At 33.3% G+C, this 26,786-nt stretch overlaps 1 protein-coding gene across 2 annotated transcripts; it reads right to left on the reverse strand.

Moving 5' to 3' along the window:
* Window positions 1-3,933: 3,933 nt before the first annotated feature.
* LOC140883940 (uncharacterized) lies at window positions 3,934-16,784 on the reverse strand. 2 transcript variants are annotated; one of them, XM_073290563.1, is made up of 6 exons: window positions 16,527-16,784; window positions 12,665-12,926; window positions 12,537-12,573; window positions 5,687-5,795; window positions 4,692-4,802; window positions 3,934-4,305 (listed from the first exon to the last, which is right to left on the reverse strand). In XM_073290563.1, the coding sequence occupies exons 1-6, from the start codon at window positions 16,653-16,655 to the stop codon at window positions 4,189-4,191; spliced, it is 765 nt and encodes a 254-aa protein (XP_073146664.1). In that variant the 5' UTR covers window positions 16,656-16,784; the 3' UTR covers window positions 3,934-4,188. The 2 variants fall into 2 exon arrangements, with proteins under 2 accessions (XP_073146664.1, XP_073146665.1); XM_073290564.1 differs by having other exon boundaries at window positions 12,665-12,923; window positions 16,527-16,782.
* Window positions 16,785-26,786: the final 10,002 nt, after the last annotated feature.

The raw sequence follows: 26,786 nt of genomic DNA on the forward strand, positions 1-26,786 counted from the left end.
TTCATTCTTTGGAAAGGTCTCCTTGGGGCTCATTTCAGGGCGCCAGTCCTAACATTCCGTCTCGTGAGAACATATTTGGAAAGGTCCCTCCGAGGCTCAATCCGGAGTACCAGTCACATATTGCCACCGAAAAAGCACATGCAACATCAAAATATTTTCATACATCATCAACATCATAACTTCATCATACATCTCATAACTTTATCATTCCATGCCCTTAAAAATTTTTTGATAAACGTCATGCATGCTAAAACTGATATAAACTCAAACATGCGCATAATACTTCATACTATTTCATGACTTTCATGGCAAAATATCTTTCATGAAAAACAATATCACATATAGTTGCATACATAATTTAACCGAGTTATGTGAGTCGTTCCGTCCATCCCGAACATTTGAATTTGAAACTTTTTTCAATAGAACATCTTTAAAACACTTAAAATAGTTTAAAAGGTCGTAAATTTGAATTTTGAAATTCAAATGCGAAAATTAAAATTTTGGACAGAAATATTTGCGCTCTCTTTCCGCCCAAGCGCGGACACAGAGAACACGGGCACCCTGCATGGGTACCCCTGCGACTGATTGCTGCCTGCACGAGGTACAAACCTCGATTCAAATACGTATTTTTCGGTCCCAAGTCAAATCAACATACTCACCCATTGAAACTTATGATTAAACATATGAAAAACTTCAACGAGATCCAACTTTCAATATTTTGATTCAAAACTTCACATCCAACACTCACACACCAAAAATTCTGATTTTTGCCCGTCTAAATTCATAAACCTCAATAGACTTTAATCAAAGACATCACGAACGCATCATGCTTTACAATTCTACATCATACTCATGAAATCCTTGTAAATCAAGCAAAAAAACTACATATACACATAGGGTTCATATCAAAACACATAATACTCCTTAATGGTGGTTTCAAAACATTAAAAACTTGCTTGATCGTAGTAGTTTAGATTTAACTTGCACTTTGGGAGCGATCTAGCCTCGAATATCTGAAGAAATTGCCCTAGCTTTTGAATTCAGATTTTGAATGTGAAAGTGATAAGGATAGGGAAGACAATGGATCGGGTCTAAACCCGGTCCTACATTGAACCCGGCCCAACGGGACCGATTTAGACCTGACCAAGAGGATCAACATGCGGGTCCGGGGCGGGTCTCGGGTTTGACCAGACCCACCCCGCCAAATATATATATTTTAAATATAAATATAAAATATATATGTATATATATTAATAATATATAATTATATTATTTATATTACATAATCAATACTTTATCCTTAATTTGAGTTTATAATATTTTTGAATTTAAATAATTTTAATATGTTATGATATTTTTAATATGAAAATATATTATTATAATTTTTATTTTGTCATTAATTATTAATTAAATAAAAGATAATATATTTTAACTTGTAAGAATATTTTTTTGTACTAAATATTATTAAAATAAATTTAATGATGGTTTTTTAATTTTTTAATTTATTTAAAAATTTTATTTAATAAAATTTAAATTATATTTAATTTGTCGGGTCCACGGGAAGGCGGGGTGGGTCCCGGATTTTTCCGAAGCCTCCCCATTACTATCCCTAGATAAGGGGAATAGGTGGCGTTTATGGGAGAGAAAAAAGGTAATCTTTTTTACGTCTGATTAGTTTGTGATTAATGGGCTTAAAGTTGGTCCGTTGGCTTCAAACACTAACTTTTAAAGTTTTATTGTACCCAACTAATAAAATAAAACTGCATAACTTCAAAATTTAAATATAAACATGAAACATTTTCTCTTAACTTGTTCGAAAGCTAGACTCGTTCGTTCAGTCCAGAATTAAATTCCAAACTTAAAACATTAAAATGACTTGCAACACATTAAATATCAGACATAACATAGTATCATATAAATTAAACATATCAATTAAATATCATGCATAAAATCATCTAAATCATTTAAAATTTTCATGATCGATCTAGTGGACTTTTGGACCTTACAACTTTGGGTGGGTTTTAGTCACCGATTGTATATTTCTGATTTTGGTTGTAAACTCGTTATCTTCCGTTGTTTGATTAATTTTTTAGGATTATCTTTAATTGCATGATTAACAAGTTAATTAATAAGTGATCCAGATCGAATCTTGCCCTTGCGAGAAAGTGGAAGTGATCTTCCTCGTCAATGGGCAAGGAAAGTGCACGAACTAAACTAGGATCCTCTACTGTGGCCTTTGCCACAATAGAGGGTGTTGTGGTGTCGTTTCACACCACAACACATTTTTTATTATTATTTTTTTCTTTTTTTGTTTTTTTATATATTTTAAATTCATTCTTTTTATTTTTTTGTTTTTCTTTTTTGTTTTATTTTTTTATTTATCATAATTTTTTTATTTTTTAAAAATATATATTAGTTTTTTTTCATCTTTTCAAATTTTTCTTTGTGTAATTTTATTGTTATAATTTATAATGATAATTTTTAGCATAACTACATAATTTTTTTGTAAACAAAATTTTTGTGGTATTTTTTACATATATTTTAATTTTTTTTCAGTTTTTTTGAGCTTTGGTTTCCTTCTATCTTTAATTTCCTTTCAAAATTTTCATTTTTAAAAATGTTTTAGCCTATTTTTATATATATTTTATATTCTTCAATTTTTTGGACTTTTTTTCCGCCTTTTTGGCATTTTGTTTCCCTGTTTCGTTTCAAAATTTTTATTTTTCTCTTCTATTCATTTAAAAAAAATTATAACTGGGATTATAAGAATTTTAGTTAAAAATGTAATTTTCTTGATCATTTACATTTCAGTTTTTTTCTAATTGTTTGGAGTAAAATATATAATTATTTATTTTTGTTTTCATATCGACATATTTAATCAGTTGATGCATTATCTATTTTATTTTATAATAGATGATAATATCATAGAAACTGTTTTGATATGTCAAGAACACACCAAAATATTTTCTCACAATTATCCTGTTCACATTGATTTCTCTTTTAATTTATATTTTAAATTCTAAATATTTAAAATAAAAAAATAAAATTTTACTCAATGATAATTAATTTTTCAGAACATACACAAAATGTGTACTCCGATTACTAGTTATATATTATAGAAGGACAAATTATAACAAAAAAAAAAATTGACAGTATAAAACAAATTTTAGAGTGTATAAAATAAAGGTAAAAAGGAAACAAAAGGAAATAGAAGTAAAAAAAATGAATTTAAAATATATAACAAACAAAAAAAAATGAAAAAAAAAGGGAAAAGAAAAGTGTGCTGCCGTTTCACACCACAGCACCCTTAATCAGAGAATTAGTTCGTGTGCGATGTTGTAAGCGGACCGCACAAATTCCTTCCGTGCGGTGAAGTTTGCATGCTTCTTCTGTTTTATTTTTAATTTTTAATATTTTTTATAAAAAGTATGAATCAATGGCTAGTTAATTTGGCAGTTGGATATCAAGAATCTGATTAATCTGTTTTATTTTTAAAATAATTAAAAATATTATTAAAATGTTTTTAAAAAAACAAAGAAGTGTGGTTTTTATTTACGTGTGCAATTTTTTTAATTATATGTGTTATTTTTTTAATTATGTTCTTTAATTTATTTGTAAGCTTTTAAATTTTAATTTGTTTCAATTATGAGCAATTTTATTTTGTTTTAAAATATCGATTTATTTTTATAATAAAAAATTAATATTTCAGCATCATACACAATGAGATGAAGTTAACAATATGACATCAGCATCTCACCAACGTCCTCACACCATCGAATATGCTCTTATTTTTCACTAAAACATAGATAAGTACTAGTCTCTAATCTCTATAACATGGGAATAAATAGCTATATACATGCAGATAACATAATAATACATGAATTTGAGCCAAACATTAAATGAAACAATAACGTGCATGCACATAATCTTTTTTTATTTTTTGACGAAACATGCACGTAATCATTAATATATTATCTTTCGCACCAAAATATAATACTCAATTTGTAATACGTATGCCCAGATTAAGGTTTATAGCAGACCTATATATATTGCTCCCCCTCAGATTTTATCACATTACCATACTATCTCGTGAATAACCAAAAAGTAGACACTACTTATAATATTTGAACGTACAAGTTTTCTATTTGCTGACTGCCTAATGGATCATATGTATGTATTCACTATTAGCTAGCAATCTTGAATGGGAACAAGCTGCAGTTTTCCACCATAAATCTCAGGAAGCTGGCATTCATCAATTTCCTCTAGAAGAGTAGCCTTCATTCTCTTGTTATCCACAAATACGATCTATATAAAAATAAAATTATGTTACATTCATTTCTGAGATGAATTGGAGGCGGCACTTATCATCAAGAGGATTCTATGCTACACCAAGAAAAATATTATCCATTTTTTTCCAGATATTCACCTAAACATTGCACTAAAAAACAAAAAAATACTCATTAATCAGGTCCACATGTTTTTACGTGATATTCGCACGAACATATGAAAAAAAAAAAAAAACAAAAAGAGAATACTCCTCTTGATATAGCATAGAATATCCCCTATTATAGGAGGCGGCCTAAACCGTTTGTGGAGGAGATGAAAACCTCCCTGATTGATTCCGCGTAGTAAGCGCCGGTTTTAATTTCGCGATAGCACACAATGCTCGTTATATATATAAATGTATTTACCTTATTCCTCGTATTTTTGTCAATAAATTGGTAAATGATCTTCCACAGTGTCATAAATATGTAGGGTGCGTTAATGACAAACACTTTCCCAAGTCTTTCCGGATAATAATCCTGCAAGTAATGGATCATTAGCCAAACAAACCATAATTATGAGATCATGCTTCTCCATTTTTCATTCCATGTGCTCCATTGATATATTAAGGTAGTGTTTGGAAAAACTTTTAGAAAGCACTACTCAACTTTTTTTTCACAAAATTTTTACAAAATTTCAAAATTTTGTGAAAAAAAATCTGAGAATTGCTTCCTAAAAGCTCTCTAAATTTTGTGAAAAAAAATCTGAGAATTGCTTCCTAAAGGCTTTCTAGCTCAAACATTGCCTGATTGGTTAATAAGAACTTTTGGTTTGGTGAAGTTTTAACAGCAAAGTCGAAGATTTTTCATATAATCGTCGGTATCATTTTGGGATTGAGTGGTTACTACTTTATTTTTATTTTTTTATGACGTGGTAACTCGCAGCCGATACTTTCGGTGTGCATTCGATAAACTCTCGGACTTACGCAATAGCTTGCAAGCTAGCTGCTAGTTATGTAAACTACACTAGGCAAACTATGTCTAATAGGCTAGTCTTAAAGGAATGACATGAGAATTAAACTTATGACCTCTGAACAAGCGTTTACCTACTTTATCAACTTGGACACCTCCTTAGGATGAAATTACTACTTTTTTTTAATGATGTGGAAACTTGCAACCGCTGTCTTTCGGTGCGCAGTGAATAAACCCCGGACTAATGTAATAGTCTGCAAACTACGCTAGGTGGCTACTATTTTATTACAATTATAACTTGCGGTGATAGTGCAACTCAATCCTTTTAATTAAATCGTATGAAAATCCATTTTTTAAAATCATACTGCAGCTAGACTTCGACCATGGAACGGGTTCTAAAATTTACAAGGGTTAATTAGTTTTTTATTAAAAAAAATAAATCGAAAACAAACCTGGAGAATTGAAAGGGCTGCAAGGTAACCGCGAACATCACTGTTACGATAACCATATCCTTTTAAATCTCCTATAATTGTGAACTTTTCCGGTCCATTATCTGGTATTCTGCAAAGGTATTCAACACAATTATTTTAATCAAATTTTTTTATATATGATCATATTTTAATTACTTATATAATATTTAACACGATGAAATAATCACTCACTAATTAAAATCTAAATTATACGAAAAAATAATTAAGAGCTAAAGCAATGGAAGACAAATTATTGTTACAAAAGTGTACTTCGAATTCTGAAAACGTGTACAACAATAGCAGCAACGGCAACAACAACTAGTCGAGGCAAAAAAATCTCTCTATCCGCAAGACGAAATTGCCCGTTAACATTGCTCAACGTTGGCGACAATCGTCTCTAAGATACAACGACTAACGATCGTGATATAGCAGCACTACAAATATCACGAACTTCAGCGAACGAAAATAAGTTTCAACTTTTCTTTGAGAAAGTGAGGGAGAGATTTTTCAGAAATCAGAAATCTGATATATACGTTATCAGATGTTTCTGTGTCACTTTTTTGTGTTATAACCAACATATATATAGTCTTATACACGAAACAACACGTTTGAAGGTGTAAGGATGCAACCCATGACAGAAAAAGCCCAGAAAGAGTCGTGACTTTTCAGAATACAGAAGGTGCGCTCGGGCAGTAATTTTCTACCGCTCGAGCGCCAATCTTCTGTCTCGCACCTAATAGGTGTCGCGCGCGGGCGGTAATATTTTACCGCTCGGGCGCACACCTACTTTGAACGGTGCGCTCGAGCGGTCATTTATTACCGCTCGGGCGCCCAACTTCTGTCCCGCAAACGAGGTAATGCGCTCAAGCGGTAATTATTTACCGCCCGAGCGCACTAAATAAAATAATAAAATATTATTTTAAATAAATTTTATTCAAAAAGAATAATTTATCATAATACCTCGCCACGCCACGCCGCACCGGCCGCGCGCTTGTTTGTTGCATCGATTAGCGTCTTGCCCCTTTACAAAACATCCGGTGCCCTAAGGGCCCAATCCCATAAACCAAACATGGGTTATTTAAGGTGAACAACAAATTGGAGTTGTTTCAATGTGGGACAACCAATTTCCCATTTTCCTCCAATTTATTTCACCAAATTTTTGAATTTTTCAATACTTGGGACAAGTGTTTCAAGCCATTTGGGTCAATCATTTCAAACCCTTTCAAGCCCATTTCTTCCAACAATCATAATGCATTCAATATTTTCAACAATCCCCCACATGAATGAATTTCACGTAAATTAGCATTCTCACTAGAAAGTCATTTTGAGTTATTGTTACATCAGGATAGGTAGCTTGTGGCTTTGAACCTACCGTAGTAAAATACTATCGGATTTACTAGTTGCATAGTGACGCGATATCTTGAACTAGTCAACCGTTTATGTAAACCAAGACAATAGTACTTACATAACAATACTCTAACATATTTTGTTCTCATGTTGTGTCCATTTCGGCCCTGGACCGTATCTTAGATTCATAAGTATTGCAATCAAAGCGGCCAATACTTCGCACTTATATAGGTGATCTCCTATCAAGAGTATCCTGCGTTACTCCACCTCATAGGTATAGGAATCATTAAAAGAAAACTTAACCTCACCATATTTTGCAGGTCATTTATACTTGGATATTTCAGGAATGAGCAAGTAACAATTCCAAGCACTCAGACTAATATTTATAACTTAGTTGTCTCATTGAACCAAGGTTTTGGATCTTCAATTCTCAAGGTTGGGTTACCGCTATAAATATTTTTAATTTGTGGATTTTAAACCCATTCCTCCAAGTAGTTTGTACATTTGATCTCTATTTATACTTTTTGTAAGCGGATCTGCAAGGTTTTCCTTTGACTTCACATAGTCAACCGAAATAACCCCATTCGAGATCAATTGTCTTATGGTATTGTGTCTCCGACGAATATGTCGAGATTTACCATTGTACATACTACTTTGTGCTCTTTCTATTGCTGACTGACTGTCACAATAAATCGTAATGGAAGGCACCGGTTTATTCCAACATGGAATATCTTCTAGAAAGCTTCGAAGCCACTCGGCTTCTTCTCCAGCTTTATCTAGAGCAATGAAATCGGACTCCATAGTCGACCGAGCTATACAAGTTTGTTTAGAGGATCTCCATGACACCGCTCTTCCACCGATTGTGAACACATATCCACTCGTAGACTTGGAGTCTTTCGTGTCAGAAATCCAATTTGCATCACAATATCCTTCTAGGACTGCAGGATATTTTGTATACACTATTCCATAACTAGAAGTGTATTTCAAATATCCAAGCACTCTCATTAGTGCTTTCCAATGATCCTCACTTGGATTACTTGTGAACCGACTAAGTTTGTTTACAGTATATGCAAGATCAGGACGAGTACAGTTAGTTAAGTACATTAAACTTCCTATCACCCTTGCATATTCCACTTGTGAAACAGGTTCTCCTCTATTTTTGGCTAAATGTGTACCCAATTCCATAGATGTTCTAGCCGGAGGACGATTTGTGGCATTAAATCGTTTAAGAACTTTTTCTACATAATGAGTTTGGGATAACATAATTCCAATAGGAAGTCTAGAGACTTTAATCCCTAGAATAATATCACACAATCTCAAATCCTTCATGTCAAAATGTTGTCTCAACATTTTCTTGGTTTTCACAATCAATTCACGGTTGCTGCCCATGATTAACATGTTATCTACATAAAGACAAACAATTACATATGCATTTGTAGTACCTTTGATGTAGACACATTTGTCACATTCATTTATTGTGAATCCATTTGACAACATTGCAGTGTCAAACTTTTGATGCCACTGTTTAGGTGCTTGTTTGAGTCCATACAATGACTTGACAAGTTTACACACCTTTCCTTCTTTTTCGGATACAATAAACCCTTCTGGTTGTTTTATATATATTTTTTCGTCCAACTCTTCATTCAAAAACGCTGTTTTAACATCCATTTGATGTATCTCTAGATCATGCAATGCTGCAATAGCTATGAGAACACGAATGGATGTTATTCTAGAAATAGGAGAGTAGGTATCGAAGAAATCATATCCCTCCTTTTGTCTAAAACCTTGAACCACTAATTGAGCTTTATATTTATCTATAGATCCATCTTCTTTGTATTTTCTTTTAAAAATCCACTTGGATCCTAAAGATTTACATCCCGGAGGGAGATCAACCAACTCCCACGTATGATTGTGCATGATGGAATATATTTTATTTTGTATGGCTTCCTTCCAAAAATGAGCCTCAGGATTTGATAAAGCCTCTTGAAGAGTTCTTGGTTCATTATCTAACATGTATGTTAGAAAATCAGGACCAAACGACTTTTCAACTCTTACACGCTTACTGCGTCGTGGTTCCTCGTTGTTTTGTAGAGTTTTAGTTGTGTTTTCATGAGTTCGCTTGTTCGAACTAATTTCTTTTCTTTCTTTACATGGAAAGATATTTTCAAAGAATACAGCATTCCTTGACTCCATAATTGTGCCTTCATGTACATCAGGAATCATTGACTTATGTACTAAAAATCGATATGCCCTACTATTGTATGCATAACCAATAAATATACAGTCAACCGTTTTAGGCCCAATTTTTATTTGTTTTGGCTTAGGTACTTCTACTTTAGCCAAACACCCCCACACTTTGAGGTATTGGTAAGAAGGTTTACGACCTTTCCACTGTTCATATGGTGTTTCGTCTTTTTCTTTGATTGGAATCCGGTTTAGAATGTGAGTTGCTAAGAGAATCGCTTCACTCCACATATTTTAAGGTAAGCCCGAATTTATTAACAACGCGTTCATCATTTCCTTTAATGTTCGATTTTTGCGTTCTGCAACGCCATTGGATTGAGGTGAGTAAGGGGCTATCGTTTGATGAATGATGCCTAAAGTTGAGCAAAATTCTTCAAAAGGAGCCACATACTCTCCACCTCGATCACTTCGAATCATTTTAATTTTCGAACTTCGTTGATTTTCAGTCTCAGTCTTATATTTCTTGAAAGCTTCAATTGCTTCATCTTTGCTTTTCAATAAATATACGTAACAAAATCTGGTGCAATCATCAATGAATGTTATAAAGTACTTATTTTCACCTCGTGTTTGTACCATTTTTAAATCACATACATCAGTATGTATTAATTCAAGTGGCGTAGTACTTCTCGTGATATTATGAAATGGAGTTTTAACCATTTTCGCTTCAACACAAATCTCACACTTATGTTGTGAATTTCTTTTAAACATAAGTATTACATTTAAATTTGCAAGTTTTTGCAACGTGTTGAAGTTAACATGTCCTAATTGTTCATGCCATATATCATAACTTTCCGTCAAGTAAGCAGAACCAATAACTTTATTCTTCGCCTCAAGGCGGGAAACATTCAGTACATTCAACTTAAAGAGACCATTATCTTGGTACCCTTTCCCAACAAATACACCAGATTTAGTTAACACAAATTTATCAGATTCAAATACCATTCTAAATCCATCCTTGCTCAAGAGTGAACCAGAAACTAAGTTCTTCCGAATGTCTGGCACATGCAGCACATTCTTGAGCGTCACCTCTTTACCCGAGGTCATCTTCAACACCACATTTCCCACTCCCACAACTTCAGACGTTGCGGAGTTTCCCATGAACAACTTTCGATCCCCAACGGTGGCATAGGTGGAATACATATCTTTATCAGCACAAATGTGACTCGTAGAGCCGGTATCAATCCACCATCCTCTCGGATCATCCACCATGTTGGTCTCACAAATAACGGCACTTAAATCAATATAAGAAATTGCTAAAGGTACATACCTTTGTTCAACCAAGTTTGATTGATTTCGTTTCTGATTTGTGTTCTTTTTCTTTGGAATTCGGCAATCCCTTGCCATATGATTCGGTTTGCCACAGTTGTAGCAACTTCCTTGGAATTTCTTCGCTTTCCCCTTTTGCTTTCCATCATGGGGGCGCTTTCTCTTGTGACTCGTACTAGATTCCGCCAGATTTGCTTTGGCCTCGATTTCCATCTTTTTATGTGACTTGGCCTCGGTATTTCTGTTGTCCTCCTCAATGCGAAGTCGCACTATAAGATCTTCAAGTTTCAACTCTTTACGTTTGTGCTTAAGGTAGTTTTTGAAGTCTTTCCACATAGGAGGCAACTTCTCAATGATAGACGCGACTTGGAATGGTTCATTGATTTCCATCCCTTCGGCCAATAAGTCATGCAAGATGGTTTGTATCTCTTGCACTTGACTCATTACAGTTTTTGAGTCTATCATCTTGAAGTCCAGAAATTTGCCAACCACGAACTTCTTTATACCCGCGTCTTCCGTTTTCTATTTCTTCTCCAAGGAATCCCAGAGTTCCTTGGCCGTCTTGACTGATGAATAAACACTATAGAGAGTGTCATCAAGGCCATTCAGAATATAGTTTCTGCACAGAAAATCGCTGTGGTTCCATGCATCAACAGCGGTCCTTCTTTGGGTGTCAGAATCGCCATCAACGACGATAGGGGGATCCTCCTTTAGAAATCTAGACAGATTGAGCGTTTTCAGATAGAACAGCATCTTATACTGCCAACGTTTGAAGTCGGCACCATAAAACTTTGGCGGCTTTTCTCCATGTGCAGGGGCGGAAGCGAGCGGAGTGAATGAAACGGTAGACATCTTCAGAATCCGAGAAATACAAAAATTTCGTCTTGCGATTGTTATAAAGGTGTACTTCGAATTCTGAAAACGTGTACAACAACGGCAGCAACGACAACAACAACTAGTCGAGGCGAGAGAATATCTCTATCCGCAAGACGAAATTGCCCATTAACAGTGCTCAACATTGGCATCAATCGTCTCTAAGATACAACGACTAACGATCGTGATATAGCAGCACTACAAATATCACGAATTTCAGCGAACGAAAATAAGTTTCAACTTTTCTTTGAGAAAGTGAGGAAGAGATTTTTCAGAAATCAGAAATCTGATATATACGTTATCAGATGTTTCTGTGTCACTTTTCTGTGTTATAACCAACGTATATATAGTCTTATACACGAAACAATACGTTTGAAGGCGTAAGGATGCAATCCATGACAGAAAAAGCCCAGAAAGAGTCGTGACTTTTCAGAACACAAAGGTGTGCTCGGGCGGTAATTTTTTACCGCTCGAGCGCCAATCTTCTGTCTCGCACCTAATAGGTGTTGCGCGCGGGCGGTAATATTTTACCCGCTCGGGCGCCCAACTTCTGTCCCGCAAACGAGGTGATGCGCTCGAGCGATTATTTTAAATAAATTTTATCCAAAAAAAATAATTTATCATAAGACCTCGCCTCGCCGGCCGGCCACGCTCGTGTGTGTTTGTTGCATCGATTAGCGTCTTGCCCCTTTACAAAACATCCGGTGCCCTAAGGGCCCAATCCCATAAACCAAACATGGGTTATTTAAGGTGAACAACAAATTGGAGTTGTTCTAATGTGGGACAACCAATTCCCCATTTCCCTCCAATTTATTTCACCAAATTTTTGAATTTTTCAATACTTGGGACATGTGTTTCAAGCCATTTGGGTCAATCATTTTAAACCCTTTCAAGTCCATTTCTTTCAACAATCATAATTCATTCAATATTTCCAACAATTATATATTTGGCCTTAATGGAGCATAATATATAGCGCCGCACCATTTTTAGCAGTAAATTGTAACTTTGATTCTGTATGATTGCCATTTTGATCTTCGTCTATATTTACTATGGTTATGACAAAATAGAAGATTTTTGTGACACGATAGAAGATGTTATGTACCTTGAACACAATTTGTCGAGACCGAACACCAAAAACCCTGAACAATTTATGCAATACATTAGTAAAATAATATTAATAAAAAAGGATTCAAGAACTATAATTTAAATTTAATTCCAAGAACTAATTACGTTTGAATTCATCAGTTCCTCCTTTGCACATAAAATGCCTCTCACCAAAAACTACTGCAATGGGTTGGCCTTTCTTATCTGTTCCTTGCATGAACATCTTGTTTTGTCTTATTTCATTTCCAACTTCCGACGGCGAAACGAAACCCTTGGGAACAAAGGTTTGCTTCCATTTGAGGTATTTCAAAAACATCGCGGAGGCTTTCTCCACGTCCAGATCGCGTGCACGAAGAAATCTTCGTAGTGTTGAATCATCTATATCCTGCTGAATGCATGCATGCCAAGAAATACATCAACAGTAAGTGAAGCAATTGGATTTAACATCAAATTATGGTTTCAACTCATGCGGCTAATCAAATCTATATTTTTTTTTGGTATTATAAAATTTGTTGGACTTCAAATTGTTAGCATGCACGAGAGGCCGTGAACTTGGTCTCACCCATGCATTTCAAATACAGTAACAAATTTTTTTTCATGTATTTAATTTTCTTTGATTTTAATTCCAAACTAAAAAAACTTTAATTCTTTAAGTTAACATAATATCTTGTAAAGGGGGAAAAATTATTGTCAACAAATTATTATAAAATAAATAAGCATTTTTTAAAAAACGAACTCTTCGTCAACAGATTTCCTAAAAATAGAAAAAATTAAAAAACCTTCGAGATGAAAAGTTAGACGTACAAAAAAAGAAGTTATAAAATTTTTGTTTTATTCGTAAAAGGGTGGTGGCCTTTTGGGAGTCCACGGTCTAAATTAATGAAGGCGTTGGAAGTTGGTCAAAAAATACATTATTATTTTTGTCCAGAACAGCTTAAATTTGAGGCTACGGTTTACCAACCAAACCTGTAATAGACAACTCATTCACAATCGACTACAGATAGAAACCCATTATTATTATTATTATTATTATTATTATTTTATGACGTAAAAATTCACCGTCGTTATTTTTTTATTGTACTGCATAAACTCCGGACTAACACAATAACTTATAACATACACTAACCAAAAACCCATTATTTTTTAGTAACAAACTTTTCCAGTTTTAACACAATTTATAGATGATGTAATTACACAATTTCCATATGAATAGCAGTTAATCTATTTTTTAGTACAAAAGTTGTTTATTCAATTTAAATGGATTTTGGATTTTTTTATCAATATATATATAGACTTCATTAATATTTCTTTTTATTATGAATCTGTTATATTTATTTATTTATTTTATCTTGACATTTGAGGCTGGCTTCATGCATCTAATATAAACAAAATCAGGCAAACGATGAACATCTATTCTTGGAGCAGTGGGATAAACTTCTCACAACCAGCTTCCTTTTAAGGATGACAATTTCTTCCGAATCTGACGGAAAATTCGATACCCGACCTGAATGAAGGAGGGTATGGAGGGATTGTTTGGATCCGATTAAATGGAGGCGGATGTAGTAAAATCCTACATCCATACCAGACCCGTATAATCGATAAAATATATATATATATATTTATATATGCACATACATTTATGTTGAAGAAATATTAATTGAAATTTACTTTTGTTGAATGATGGTAGTTAGATGGAACGAAGAAAATTTTTCGTATGAATCAAATGTTAATTTTGTAGGATAATGATATTGGAATAAATTATTATATATATTTAATAGGGTATGAGTAAGATTTTAATACATCCACCTTCATTATATATATATATATATATATATATATATATATATATATGTGTGTGTGTGTGTGCGCACACACATACATTTATGTTAAAAAAAATATTAATTATAATTTACTTTTGTTGAATGATGATAGTTGGATAGAAGGAAAAAAATTATTTGTATAAAGCAAGTGTTATTTTTTTTTTTTGTAGGATAATGATATTGGATTAAATTATTTATAATTTTTTATTATTTCATATATGATGTTTAGTTTATTATTTTTATCTTATTGTTTCTTAAGAATTTGGTAAGTAGGTATAATTTTATCGAAACAATTCAAATTTGAAAAAAAAAATACAATTATAGATGGTAATCGAGTATTTGAGTAGGATATAGATATCCGATCCTCCGATGAATATGAGATGGAGATGAAAGTTAATACTCGACGAGAATGAGTATGAGAGAGGATGTAGTAAATGGAGATGGAAACGGAGGCATAGAATCTTATCCAAACTCGACTCATTGTCATCTTTCTACACATCATTCCCCTCACTCTTTCTCTTTTTGATCTCTCTCTTTTTTAAAAAAAAAAAAAATTGAAAACCTATTATTTATGTTGAATACAATAATTATCTCTTTTACGTTCAACATTCGAAACATCACGTTTGTGCTATTGTATTATATAAAATATTTGAATTATAACAATATCAACATTTATATATAATTTTCGATAAAGCGTCAAATGTTATTGTAACTACTCTATCATATATTTATGCATAATTAATATGATAGTCGACCTGATCAATGTGAGGTTAGGCAAACCCCTAGGGAGGAAAGTACAATATTTAAAACTTTCTACCGGTTTCTATCAGTATCTATTAAATGGCTAGAATTTATTTGAATTATTTGGAACAACGAAAATTAATTCAAAATTAAGCACGTGCCAACTCAATAGATGAACACCCGAAAAGAAAATGTTACATATACAACGAGGATTACAAATTGAGTTACAAAGTGTATTTGAAATTACAAAATTATCCTTGCATTTTATTTGAATAATAATATCTTTGAAAAATACATTTTGGATAAATTTATAATTTTAAATGCAATTTGAAACTCAATGTGTAATTTCATCTGTACGTGTTGTACATTCCCACACGAAATAACACAAGATCATATTGATTTATATATATTGCTGGTTCGATTATATTAATCAATTATTATTAAAAAAAAATCAGAGTTATTTGTGAATCAGGAAATAAAAATAATAATTCATGTCGAGAAATATTGTTGGCTGAATTTATATTTGCATTAAATGGGAAAACAAAACTTGATTTGCTTTAAAATCGTTGACGAGTTTGGCTGTAATTTTGTGACCTGTAAGGCGTCACAAGATACATGCGCGAAATATTTGAATTTTAATAGATATCTTTTTTAATTATAAGATTAATATTAATTTCAATAATATTGACGCACGGAATGTGAATAATAAAAAAAAGACAGAAAAGAAACGTATCCCTTTTTTAGTAATCTAATTCAAAAAAATCTATTCAAAATTATACGGCGTCTAGCACCTACTGGCTACTACTTTTCCCTCACTAAATTTCTAATTTTTTTTTCTTTCTATTTTTTATAATCAAAATTTTTTTATGGGAACATACATTTCACCCATTGCACAAAAATCACCTGAGATCTTGCGTAATATATGTGCGAGGGTGTGTATAGATATAATATAATTAATTTGAAAGATTTTAAAACACCGTATGATCTAACTAATAAATCAAACCAATTAAACTAGCCAAATTCTATTAAAACTATTAATATATTGATCTCTAAAACATCAAACATGCAACTGATCATGTTTTCAAACAAGTTCCAATTAATCTTAATTATATTTCCTCAAGTTTTAGAATATTTTTAACGATTTCGAAATGGGTTTTTCTTCTAGCTATATCAGTCTTATCGAATTTTTTGAGGGTGTCGCCACTCATTTTTCTTGAAAAAGGATAGCTAAACAAATTAAGGTGCATATATATATGTGTGTGTGTGTGTGTGTGTGTGTCTAATCTAATCTATATGTATATGTGTATATAGCCATAGGCTATAGCATTTTCCATCAAACGGTTTAATAATTCGATAAATGATAAAGATCTGTATAAGCAATATTTTTTAATATATATATAAATATATATATATATAAATATATATACCTTGCAACCTGAATCTTGTTTTTCAACGATGTTTCTGATCAAGCCAATCTTCGTCTTCTCCTCATGATTTTTGATCTCTTCGATTTCTTGCCGGAAACAAACATTGATGTCTTCTTTCTCCGACGTCATCAATCTTTTCTCACTCGAAGCAAATTTCAGTAGGATTAATGGCTTCCTTCGTCTCTCAAATTTAATTAAATTTATTTTATGAGTTGTGTTTCGTTAAATAATCTTCTATATACATCATGAATTTACAGGCTTAAATAAGGTGAAGATGTTGAGTACGGGGGGCATATTCATAATTTCACGGTTCGGATATTTATTTATAGTAGCACTCTAGCATATATATATATATAATATATATATATATTTATATATAAAATTATAAATGCTTTTTTTTTAAAAAAAGGTTGACCCTGAAGGGGACCCCATTTCACATGAGTCAGAGGCCCATTGGCTCATGCAGAGGGTAAATTGAGGGATGTGCACGAGCGGCAGGGACCTGAAGGAGGGAGGACATGACCCAATCTCCAGAGCATACTCTCCACAATATTTCAGCAGGAAATATGCTCCACACGAGGATCGAACCCGCAACGCTGGAGAATTTCTTTCCACGTCACCTCAGGCCTTACCAACTCGCCTATACCCCTGCGGGCAAAATTATAAATTCTTTGGTTAGTTGTTATGCTGGGCATCAGCTCAACTTGTATTAGTTTTTTTAAAATTTTGAAAAAAAAAATTATTTGAGATGTTAATGTAAATATCTAAAAAAACTCTTTTAAAAAAAACAAGCATGCATGTCACCTTATACAATAACGTGAGGAATAACAAAATTGTCTATATATATAATCAAAATATTCAATATATTTTGAAGATAAGGCGTAATCGTCGAATTCATATTAGCATAAAGTATTCTAATGCTAAATTCAAAAATAAAAAATTGATTTAAATATATAAGATCCATAAAAATATATTGATGTCACTTAGTCAAATTAAAATCGAACCTTTGGATTTAAGACGGAATTAAGACTAGAGTAGCATCTCATCAACTATAAAACTGATATAGGTAGCTCATGCGAGAAGTGGGATGTGGGTGGGCGAACCTATTGCGGCATGAGTTGCATTTAATGGTCATAACTAAACTACAGCTACCCTTTTTTACTAATATTTATTGGGGTTTCTAAATTATATATAATTGCATTAAGAAAATTACAATTTTTTTTTCTCCTCTTGTTCTATCATTGCATATCGATGAAATATAATTCACTACAAACTCTAATTAATTTTATTTTGTATACATATGTAAAACACTGCGTTTGATAGCCATGATAAAGTGAGATTGTAGGTGAGTTATATTGTAATCAACTGTTTGGTAGCATGTTTACTAATACAAGCCAATCCATTTATGGAAGGATAAAGTGATATTAAAGTTGGTTAAATAAACCATCCTCACACCCTAGTATAAGTTAACCATGACTTTATCACCTCAAAAAATTACAATTACATCCTTCCCCTTTAAAACCGATAAACCACATATCCACTTGAGGGTTTAGTACATGCCGCCCGCAGGGCATTATCCTGCGGGTGATGTGTAACTTTATGATTGGTCAAAATTAGTGGATTTTACGTGGGGCCCACTGATTTTAACCAATCATGAGCCGCCACTGTGACCCGCAGGGCACTACCCTGCGGGTAGCATCTACTCAACCCCAATTGAGATTGTCCTTCTAGCCGACATTGAAGAAGAAAAGTGGGTTCGTTAGGTTTTATTCTTCTCGGTGAACCTTCAAAAGCAGGTAAATCCGCTCAAAAAATCAGTTCACGAGAAAGTTGTTTGTGATGTGGGGGTAAGAAAACTGTGTTTTCTGATGTTCTATTTTATTACATCGATGCAGAAATTTTCAGAAGATAGAGTGTTGGTGATGTTGGTTCTGGGAATTGACAAACTGGAGTTATTCTTGAATCCGATTTTTCCCAAATTTTAGCTTTAGTTTAACGGGCTTACGTCAACTTGGGCATTTTGTATTTTGGTTTTTGTACTCTTTCGATAGGTCAAACTCACTTATTTGGAGGTGGGTTTGAAATTTCTTGATTTGGGTTCTGTGTGTGTTTTTTTTAGGTTCTTCTCAAGTAAGGTAATAATAGTTGGTTGTGGGAAGTTGGAGGGGTGAAAATATTGGTTGATCCAGTTTGATAATTTTTATGTTTTCAAACTCCCTTTTTTTAGATCGACGCAGCGAGATTTGAAGTTTGAACATAGTGTCTCTTGGCTAGGTTTTTTTACACGAATGAGGAGAAAATATGGGGAAGATCTAAAAACTAGTTATTAATTTAATTTAAAAAAATAAAAGGGTATTTTTGATACAATAATTATAAACTCTTCCTTAATCTTATTTCTAAAAATCAAACCAAACACAATACTATTTTCCACCTAAACTACCAATCTTTACCAATCATATCTTTTATCATTCATTTATTAATTATTCAATAATTCCATCTCTTGTACCAAACACTTATACAAGGTTGTGTTTGATAGGCATGATAGAGGCTGAATTGCTAAATAATCCAGTTTTATCCCTTGTTCAGTTGGATGTTACAATAACCAAAGGGCCTGTGAAAACGATTGATTAAGTGGGAGAAGTGTCCCTAAAATTTTAATTTATTGAATTATGAAAAAAATTAATATATATGATAAATTAATTAATATATAAATAAAAATTATTATTGTAAATATATATTTAGTTCAATATTTAAATGCAAAATTAAAAATAAAATTAGTAAATTAAAATGAAGAATAAATGTGTGATTAGATAGTGAGACTCCCAAAGGTGTTTTTTTTTTTTTTTTTTTTTTGTTTATGATTGAGAAAACAATGTTTAAAAAAGTAATGTATTTTAAACTTTTGATGTGACATCAAATCTAACAAAAATGAATCTATTTCCTAGGTTAATTAATTACTGGATATGCTCTCTAATAAAATATTATTTTACCAATCTACCATCGATATTAAATACACTAACTTCTCTAAATGATTTTTTTAATAAAAAAATTCAGTTAAAATTGAACACGTTTTCTAAAATTTAAGAACAAATTGTTTTTTTTTGGTCCTGTATGTTTGTAACTTTACGATTTCGATCATCTATATTTTCAGATTTTAATTTTAGTCTATTATTTTTATTTTTTTCGTAATTTTAGTCTTTTTTTCCGACGTGGATCTGATGTGGTACTAATACAGTGCTGATGCGAAGTTGACGTGTATAGTGTGTCACATAAGCATTTTCGAAGAAAAAAGACTGAAATTACCAAAAATCGAAACATGCAGAATTAAAACTGACATATGCATTAGTTTGGTAGTAGTTGTTAATTATCCTATTGATTCCGGTAGATGAATCTCTCGGTTATGATCTATCTTCATTGTCAACTTCCTTTCACCAGTAAAAATGGTATCATCAAATCTGACGCCAATTATAATCGGAAAATGTTTCAGTGAACTGTTGCAACCATTTGAGTTAAGTACGTTATCCTTAAAAAGTTTTTTGTCAAGCAGTGCCTCGATTATCATTTTCTCTGAGCTATTAGGTATCGTTTGGTACATGAGATGAAAGTGGGATGAGACACAAATTTTTATTCATCCCATGTTTCTCTCATTTTTTTTTTTGCTAACTCAATGATATCTCATGGCCCGGTATAAGATTAGATGTATGCTTGATGACAAAAACTCTCAACCTATGGTTTTAGTAGAGGATGAATGTCATATAAGTGAAATTGTGTGCAATTGACAATGGTAATTAAGAGAATAAACACAATAATCCTACAAAATCAAAAACATGCAAAACAACATATTATTCATAACTATGTCTTGCTTATCCATATCTCATCATGTTTGTATTCATTTATCGTACATCTCATCCATGATACCAAACGGTATCTTAGTGTTTTTCCAAAATCCGATTTCAGTGCCGGTAACTTGTTCCGGTTGGCTTAAATTTTCTTCCAAACTATTCGGCCCCGTTGAGAGACTTCAGGACAGAAATGGCTCTGATTGATCATCATCCAAAACTTCAAGAATCACATCCCAATAGGTTTATATAAATTGCATTAGAGATGTGTGCCTAATGTTTTCAAGTGTTTGAACATAAAGATCAGAACCATGTCATTATAAGTTTCAGCCATTCTAAGATTACCATCTTCTTCTTGCCTCAGCTGATATGAGGCATCCCATGAATTGGCATCAGTTAATATTTTTCATTCAATTACAGCATGTAGTACTCAATCTTCTTATTCTTATATTTTACATTTTATCTTTATTAACCACGATTTGTTGTTAGGCAGTCTCTTCTTAATCAGAATTCAGATGGAGACAGATTAAAGTTTCTGGGGAATTCCATCCAGTGAACAAGTTTCAATATATCGTTGTATTAACAAGGGGACACTACCTGGGTGTGTAATGGATATAACCAATTATTTAAAATTATCATATGATAGTATAGTAGGGGTGGGATAGGGTCGGAACCCATCCCATAATCCTCCAACCCACTTTCCGTCCCGATAAGAATTGGGAAATATTTTTTTTCCCGATCCCGTTCCCGACAAGTGTCGGGACCCGAATGTTCGGGATCCCAAACATTCGGGATCCCGTCGGGTCGGGAAGCTATATCCCGAATAAAAAAACTTTCTTAATTTTTGGAGACTCCCAAACAAATTCTTAGTACAATACAAATAAATTAAAACAACTTTTCGGTTCATAATAATTAAAAACTAAACATCTTAATACATTACAAATAAACTAAACACAATTTCTTGGTTAATCCAATCAAATCCAAAACAAAAAACAACATATCAAGTCATTGTATAATTAATAATTAAACCATTACATCAACGAGCTTGCTTCCACCATGAAACCATTTGAGCTTAACACTTTAGGATGATGCATTACTTTTCCTTGTGCACGAGGGTACCTACAAACAACAAATATCATGTAATAATAATCTTTAACAAGATTAAAATTTACAAACATATACTTGCATTAGAATATTAAATACGAACATCAATGACAAAAATAAATAGATGCACTTTCATATTATCCAGAAACACGTGTGTTAACCGTACTAGACTATTCCACCTTATGGAGTTTGTTCTGCTTACTTCCACATATACAGAGGCTTAAACAATTTGCAACCACTTAAACAGTTTTAAGCACCGATAATGTACTGTCAACATAGCACTATCCAAAACAACCAACTATTACACACGTATATTACAAACCGAACATTTTTCAAGAAACATCAATCACCTAGATCCTAGTGAAAACAGAAAATGCATGCTATACTTGAAGGTAGTGATGAATAATAAATATATTTTTTAGGGTAGATGAATAATATTTAGTACCTCTAATTTATATGAGACAAATGAAGGAGGACATAATCGGTAATTGAGACAAAAATAATGATAGACAAAAATTTAAAGTATTCATAATAATTACTAAAAAAATTAAATATTAACTTACTTGTGACAACTTCTTCACAATCCTTATAAAAGTTGAATTCTTCCTTTGTCGGCTCCTTGTATAAATTAAATTCTTCACCTCTAAGCCAGTCACTAGTACACACAAGTGCCTCCACTATTTTAGGTTGCAATGATGCACTAAATGGATCCACAACCCTCCTCCCAAGGCTAAAAGCATTCTCACTAGCAACAGTAGATGCAGGGATCGAAAAAACATCTTTGGCAATCTTTGAAAAGACTGGAAATGCCGTCGTATTCCCTTTCCACCACTCCAAAACATCAAAGCTTGAGCTCCATTTCACAAAAGGATCTGAGAAGTACTTGTCCACTTCATTGGTTATTTCAACTTGATTTTGAGCTTTTCTTACTTGAGCCATTTTCATATGGTAGTTCAGTTTAACAGGATCATTCTTATATATTTCCATCAACTCTTTATCTACATCACCATCATCAATCCTGTTAAAAGTATCCAAATATGAATTCCCTTTATATGCATGATACAACTCCAACAAACAATTCTTTAAGCCATCGATAAATGATTGTATTTTAGTAGCATCCAATCTCATATCTCCCACATGAATAGCAATCATTTGGAGTTTATAACGAGGATCTAGAATATGACCTAAGAAAACAAGTTTGTTAACCTTCTCAAGATCACCCCAATACTTTTTGAACTTACCCTCCATTTTATAAGCAACTTCTTGCAATGAAAGATCTGTAGAGTCAAGCATTGTTTCGTCAATGATTGTCCGCATTGAAACTATTTCTTCCCAAATCAAGGTTGATGTAGTTGTCTTTCTAGCACTAAGTTTCAATGTAAAGTCATAAAACCTCTTGAGAAATTTGACAAAGACTCGTGCATTCTCCCAATCCTTTTCCAAAGGCGGCCCCACCCTCTTTTTTCTCTCTGAACCATCAACCTCCTCAAAGTATTCAATAAATTGTGCATTCTCTGTCATCCTACCAAACACTTTCTTGAACTTGCATGCAACAGAAAGCATTGAATAGGTGGAATTCCACCTCGTAGGCACATCCATTGGAACGGTTGAAATTTTATCCATCTTCAATAGGATAGCACACTCCCTAAATTGGTCCAACCTTGCCCCAGAAGAGTGAATATACTTCACACAATTTCTAATAGACTCAACTGATTCATTAAGAAATTTAAACCCACTCTTGACAATTAAATTAATAATATGACAACAACATCTCAAATGCAAGTATTTACCATCAAATAATAGATTTCCCATCTCCTTTAGTCTCTTTCCCATGTACTCTACCGCTTTATCGTTCGTGCTAGCATTATCAACCGTTATGGTGAAAATTTTATCTATCCCCCAGTCGCTCAAACATGTTTCTAAAACTTTGCCAATGTCATCTCCTTTGTGAGAGGTGATCTTGGTAAAATTTATAATTCGTTTATGCAATTTCCAATCATCGTCTAAGAAATGAGCAGTGATTACCATATAGTTGATATTCTGAATTGAGGTCCAAGTATCGGTAGTGATACTTACCCTTTGATAGCCTATGACACTCTTTATCTTAGCCACTTCAACTGCATATAAATCCCACACAAGTGATGCAATATTCTTTCTGCTAGGAATCTTGAATCGAGGTTGAGCCTCTTTCATCATCTCTACAAACCCTGCCCCTTCCACTACCCTAAATGGCATCTCATCTTTAACAACAAATGCAACAACTTTATCTTCAAGCTTCTTCTGGCTAAAGATGTGAGGTGTCAAAGCATTATTCATAGACAACTGTGCTAAGATCGGTTTAGAAGAACTCGAATTCACCGCATTATGAGGATTTTTTTTGCATTTCTTCACGTGCCCATCAATACCATTATTTCCATGGGTTTTACTATGAGCAGGAACTTCAGTGTTACAATAATTGCAAACAGCAACAATAGAGATTACCTCATTTTTGTCATTTTTCCTTACAATTTTCTTGGCGTGTGACCACACGTCCGCTACTTTTTTCTTTTGGCTCTGACATCCACTATGAAAGAGTGGGTGCCCAGTGAGCCAACTTGTGGCTAAGGGCTTTTATGACTCTATGCATAAACAATCTTTTGTTTAATATAATTTACACTTTTATAATGACATTTACTTTATCTTTTATCATATTATTATGTTGTGACATACTATAAGATGTTTAGATGAAGACCTTGAATATACTATAGTGTATGTAAGATGTGGTAGCACATGGGGATGACTATCATGAAATACATCTTATAGTCACTGTATATTCTAAACAGTTCCTAGTCGATTGAGCCATCCGTTAATAAGGATAAGGATCGCTCGAGATTGAGACTAGCATTTGCGATGCCGAGTACCACGTTTCATTGGTATGAAACATAGAGATGTTCAAAGCATGCAAATGGATATTCATATGATGAATGATCGAACTACCCTATCCGGATTTTCCAAGTGGTTATCACTTATCGAGTGGATAAAGTCCGCGTTTTTGGTTGTACACCATTAGTCCTTACTACTTGAAACATCATTGAGACTCTATATGCTAGTACTGTACTTTGACTTGTTTACCGACTCTATTGAGGTCATCAAGTGTCGGGATTGGGTACAGTTATGACACATATAGGAGTCGATGCTTTGTTGTCAAGGATTCAACACATACTTGAGATTGTGGATATCCTATGCAATCTGAGGAGATATTAGTGTGACGAATCTCTGGCCAGAGTACATGATGTGTTTTAGGTTACTTTGTTTCCTAGTAGCACATGCGATGTCACTATTTGATCTTCAAGATGCATTGCATAGTTATCGAATCTCGAACGACTCTCGATTTACCAATGATTGTTGATTCGATCGGGATATATGAATGAAGGGACCGTACTGTACGCTAACCAAAATCTATTGGTTCTTGCAGGCGCTATCAGTGATACCTAGGAAATCATGGGGCGATGTTGCTAGGCGCTCTTACCATGATTCGATGGGCAAGTCGGAAATTGTTGTTCCGAGTCACAAGGAGTTGTGAGCCCATGGCTAGCTGTATCCCTGAACCATTGAGGGTCACACAAGTAATGAATTTTTTAATCCCCGTTGAGATAATTAAATTTAAAGAGTTAAATTTAGTGAATAAAGAAGTGTGACTTCTTATTTAAAAGTAGAGGGAGTAAAATTTCCTAAAATGACATAGTGATAGACATTTTTGGAAACCACTGAATTCGGATTCAGAAAATTTATCTTGACTTTAAAAGATGCAAAAATGGTTTCTGTGCACATTGGTGAAATTGGTTTATCAATCTGAGTCACGATGAATTTTATATTAATTTCTGAACATGCGGCTTTGCTTGTCAGGCTTGAACTTATGACTAATGGGCCCTATGCTGTTAGCAGCCCACATTATAAATAAGTTATTGCAGTACAAAAATTACACACAACTGGTCACAAAATTTTCGAAAACCCTAGTTTTTCTCTCTAGGTGTGGCCGCCCCCTCTCCTCTCTCTGTTCGAAAAATCCAGCCTGTGAATTTCGAATTTGCAGTCTGGTTTAACGGATCAAATCTGTTAATTTTTTCTTCGTAGAAACTTCTGATAGACTTTCTAGTGCAGTCTATCAGAGGGATTAAATTTCTGTTCGTGGACCTGATTGAAGAAACGTTCGTTCATCAGTTCTTGGGATATACAACAAGAGCAGATTAATCTATTGGTGTACATAATCTCGCTTCGAGATTTTAAGGTAAAATTTATATTGTTTAAATTATATGTTATTAATTTTAATCGTAGGAATTTGATATCCATATGGAATCGTTCCATATAAAATTTTAAAACTTTCGCTGCACTGGGTATCACTTTCTTTTTCGATCCGGAGAATAAGCGTGTTCCAACAGTGGTATCAGAGCCAGGTTGTTCTCGGATTTTACGATTAAAATTTTATCGATTGTACAAAGCCTCGATTTTTCAGAAAAATAAAACGGAAAAGAAAAGAAAAAAAATATATTTTCGAGGCTGCCCGCTGCCCGAAGGCAGAAAACAGCGCCGCGCGCAGCCCTGCGCGCAGCTTGGCTGCGCGCAGATGGGCTACACGCAGCAGCCCTGCGCGAGCTAGGGCAAGCGTTGCCCTAGCCCGCGCAGCTGGGCCGCTGGACGAGTCCAGCCCAGCGACCCGGGCTGCCCAGAATTTTTTTTTTTTATTAAAAATAAATTTTTCCTTGAATCATGAATTCTAGCCCAAAATGGTTTTGGGCCTAGTTTTTGGCCCGATTGAAAATTGTTTCAGTTGGTCCACGAGGCAATGAGTCAAAATTGTTTGAGCCCAAAATTTTTTAAGAAAATTAATTTTTGGATAAATTTTGAATTTTGGAAATTTATAAATTTAATCCAATAAATTAAATTTTTAATTATTAATTTTGGTACAATTGATAATAAAATATGATTTTATGTATAAAATTGTATTTTATATGTAAAATATGATTTTATGGATAAACTAGATAAAATATGATTTTATATATAAAATAAGATTTTATGTATGAAATATGATTTTATCTATTTATATTTATTGCCATTGCATGATATCCAATAAATTAATTTTTGAATTAAAAATTATTGGATAAGGATGATCGATTTCCATGACCAATTTTATAGGTGTATGTTAGGTTGTTTATATTTGGTTTTAATTATTGTTGTTGGATTTATTAATGGGCCTAGTTTATGGCCCAATATGAATTGTCATATGTAATAAAAGTGGGCCTGGTTTATGGCCCGTTCCCACCCCTATAATGTATCCCTT

Source organism: Henckelia pumila, chromosome 2 (genome assembly GCF_033568475.1).
Source record: "Henckelia pumila isolate YLH828 chromosome 2, ASM3356847v2, whole genome shotgun sequence".
In the NCBI taxonomy this organism is placed as follows: domain Eukaryota; kingdom Viridiplantae; phylum Streptophyta; class Magnoliopsida; order Lamiales; family Gesneriaceae; genus Henckelia; species Henckelia pumila.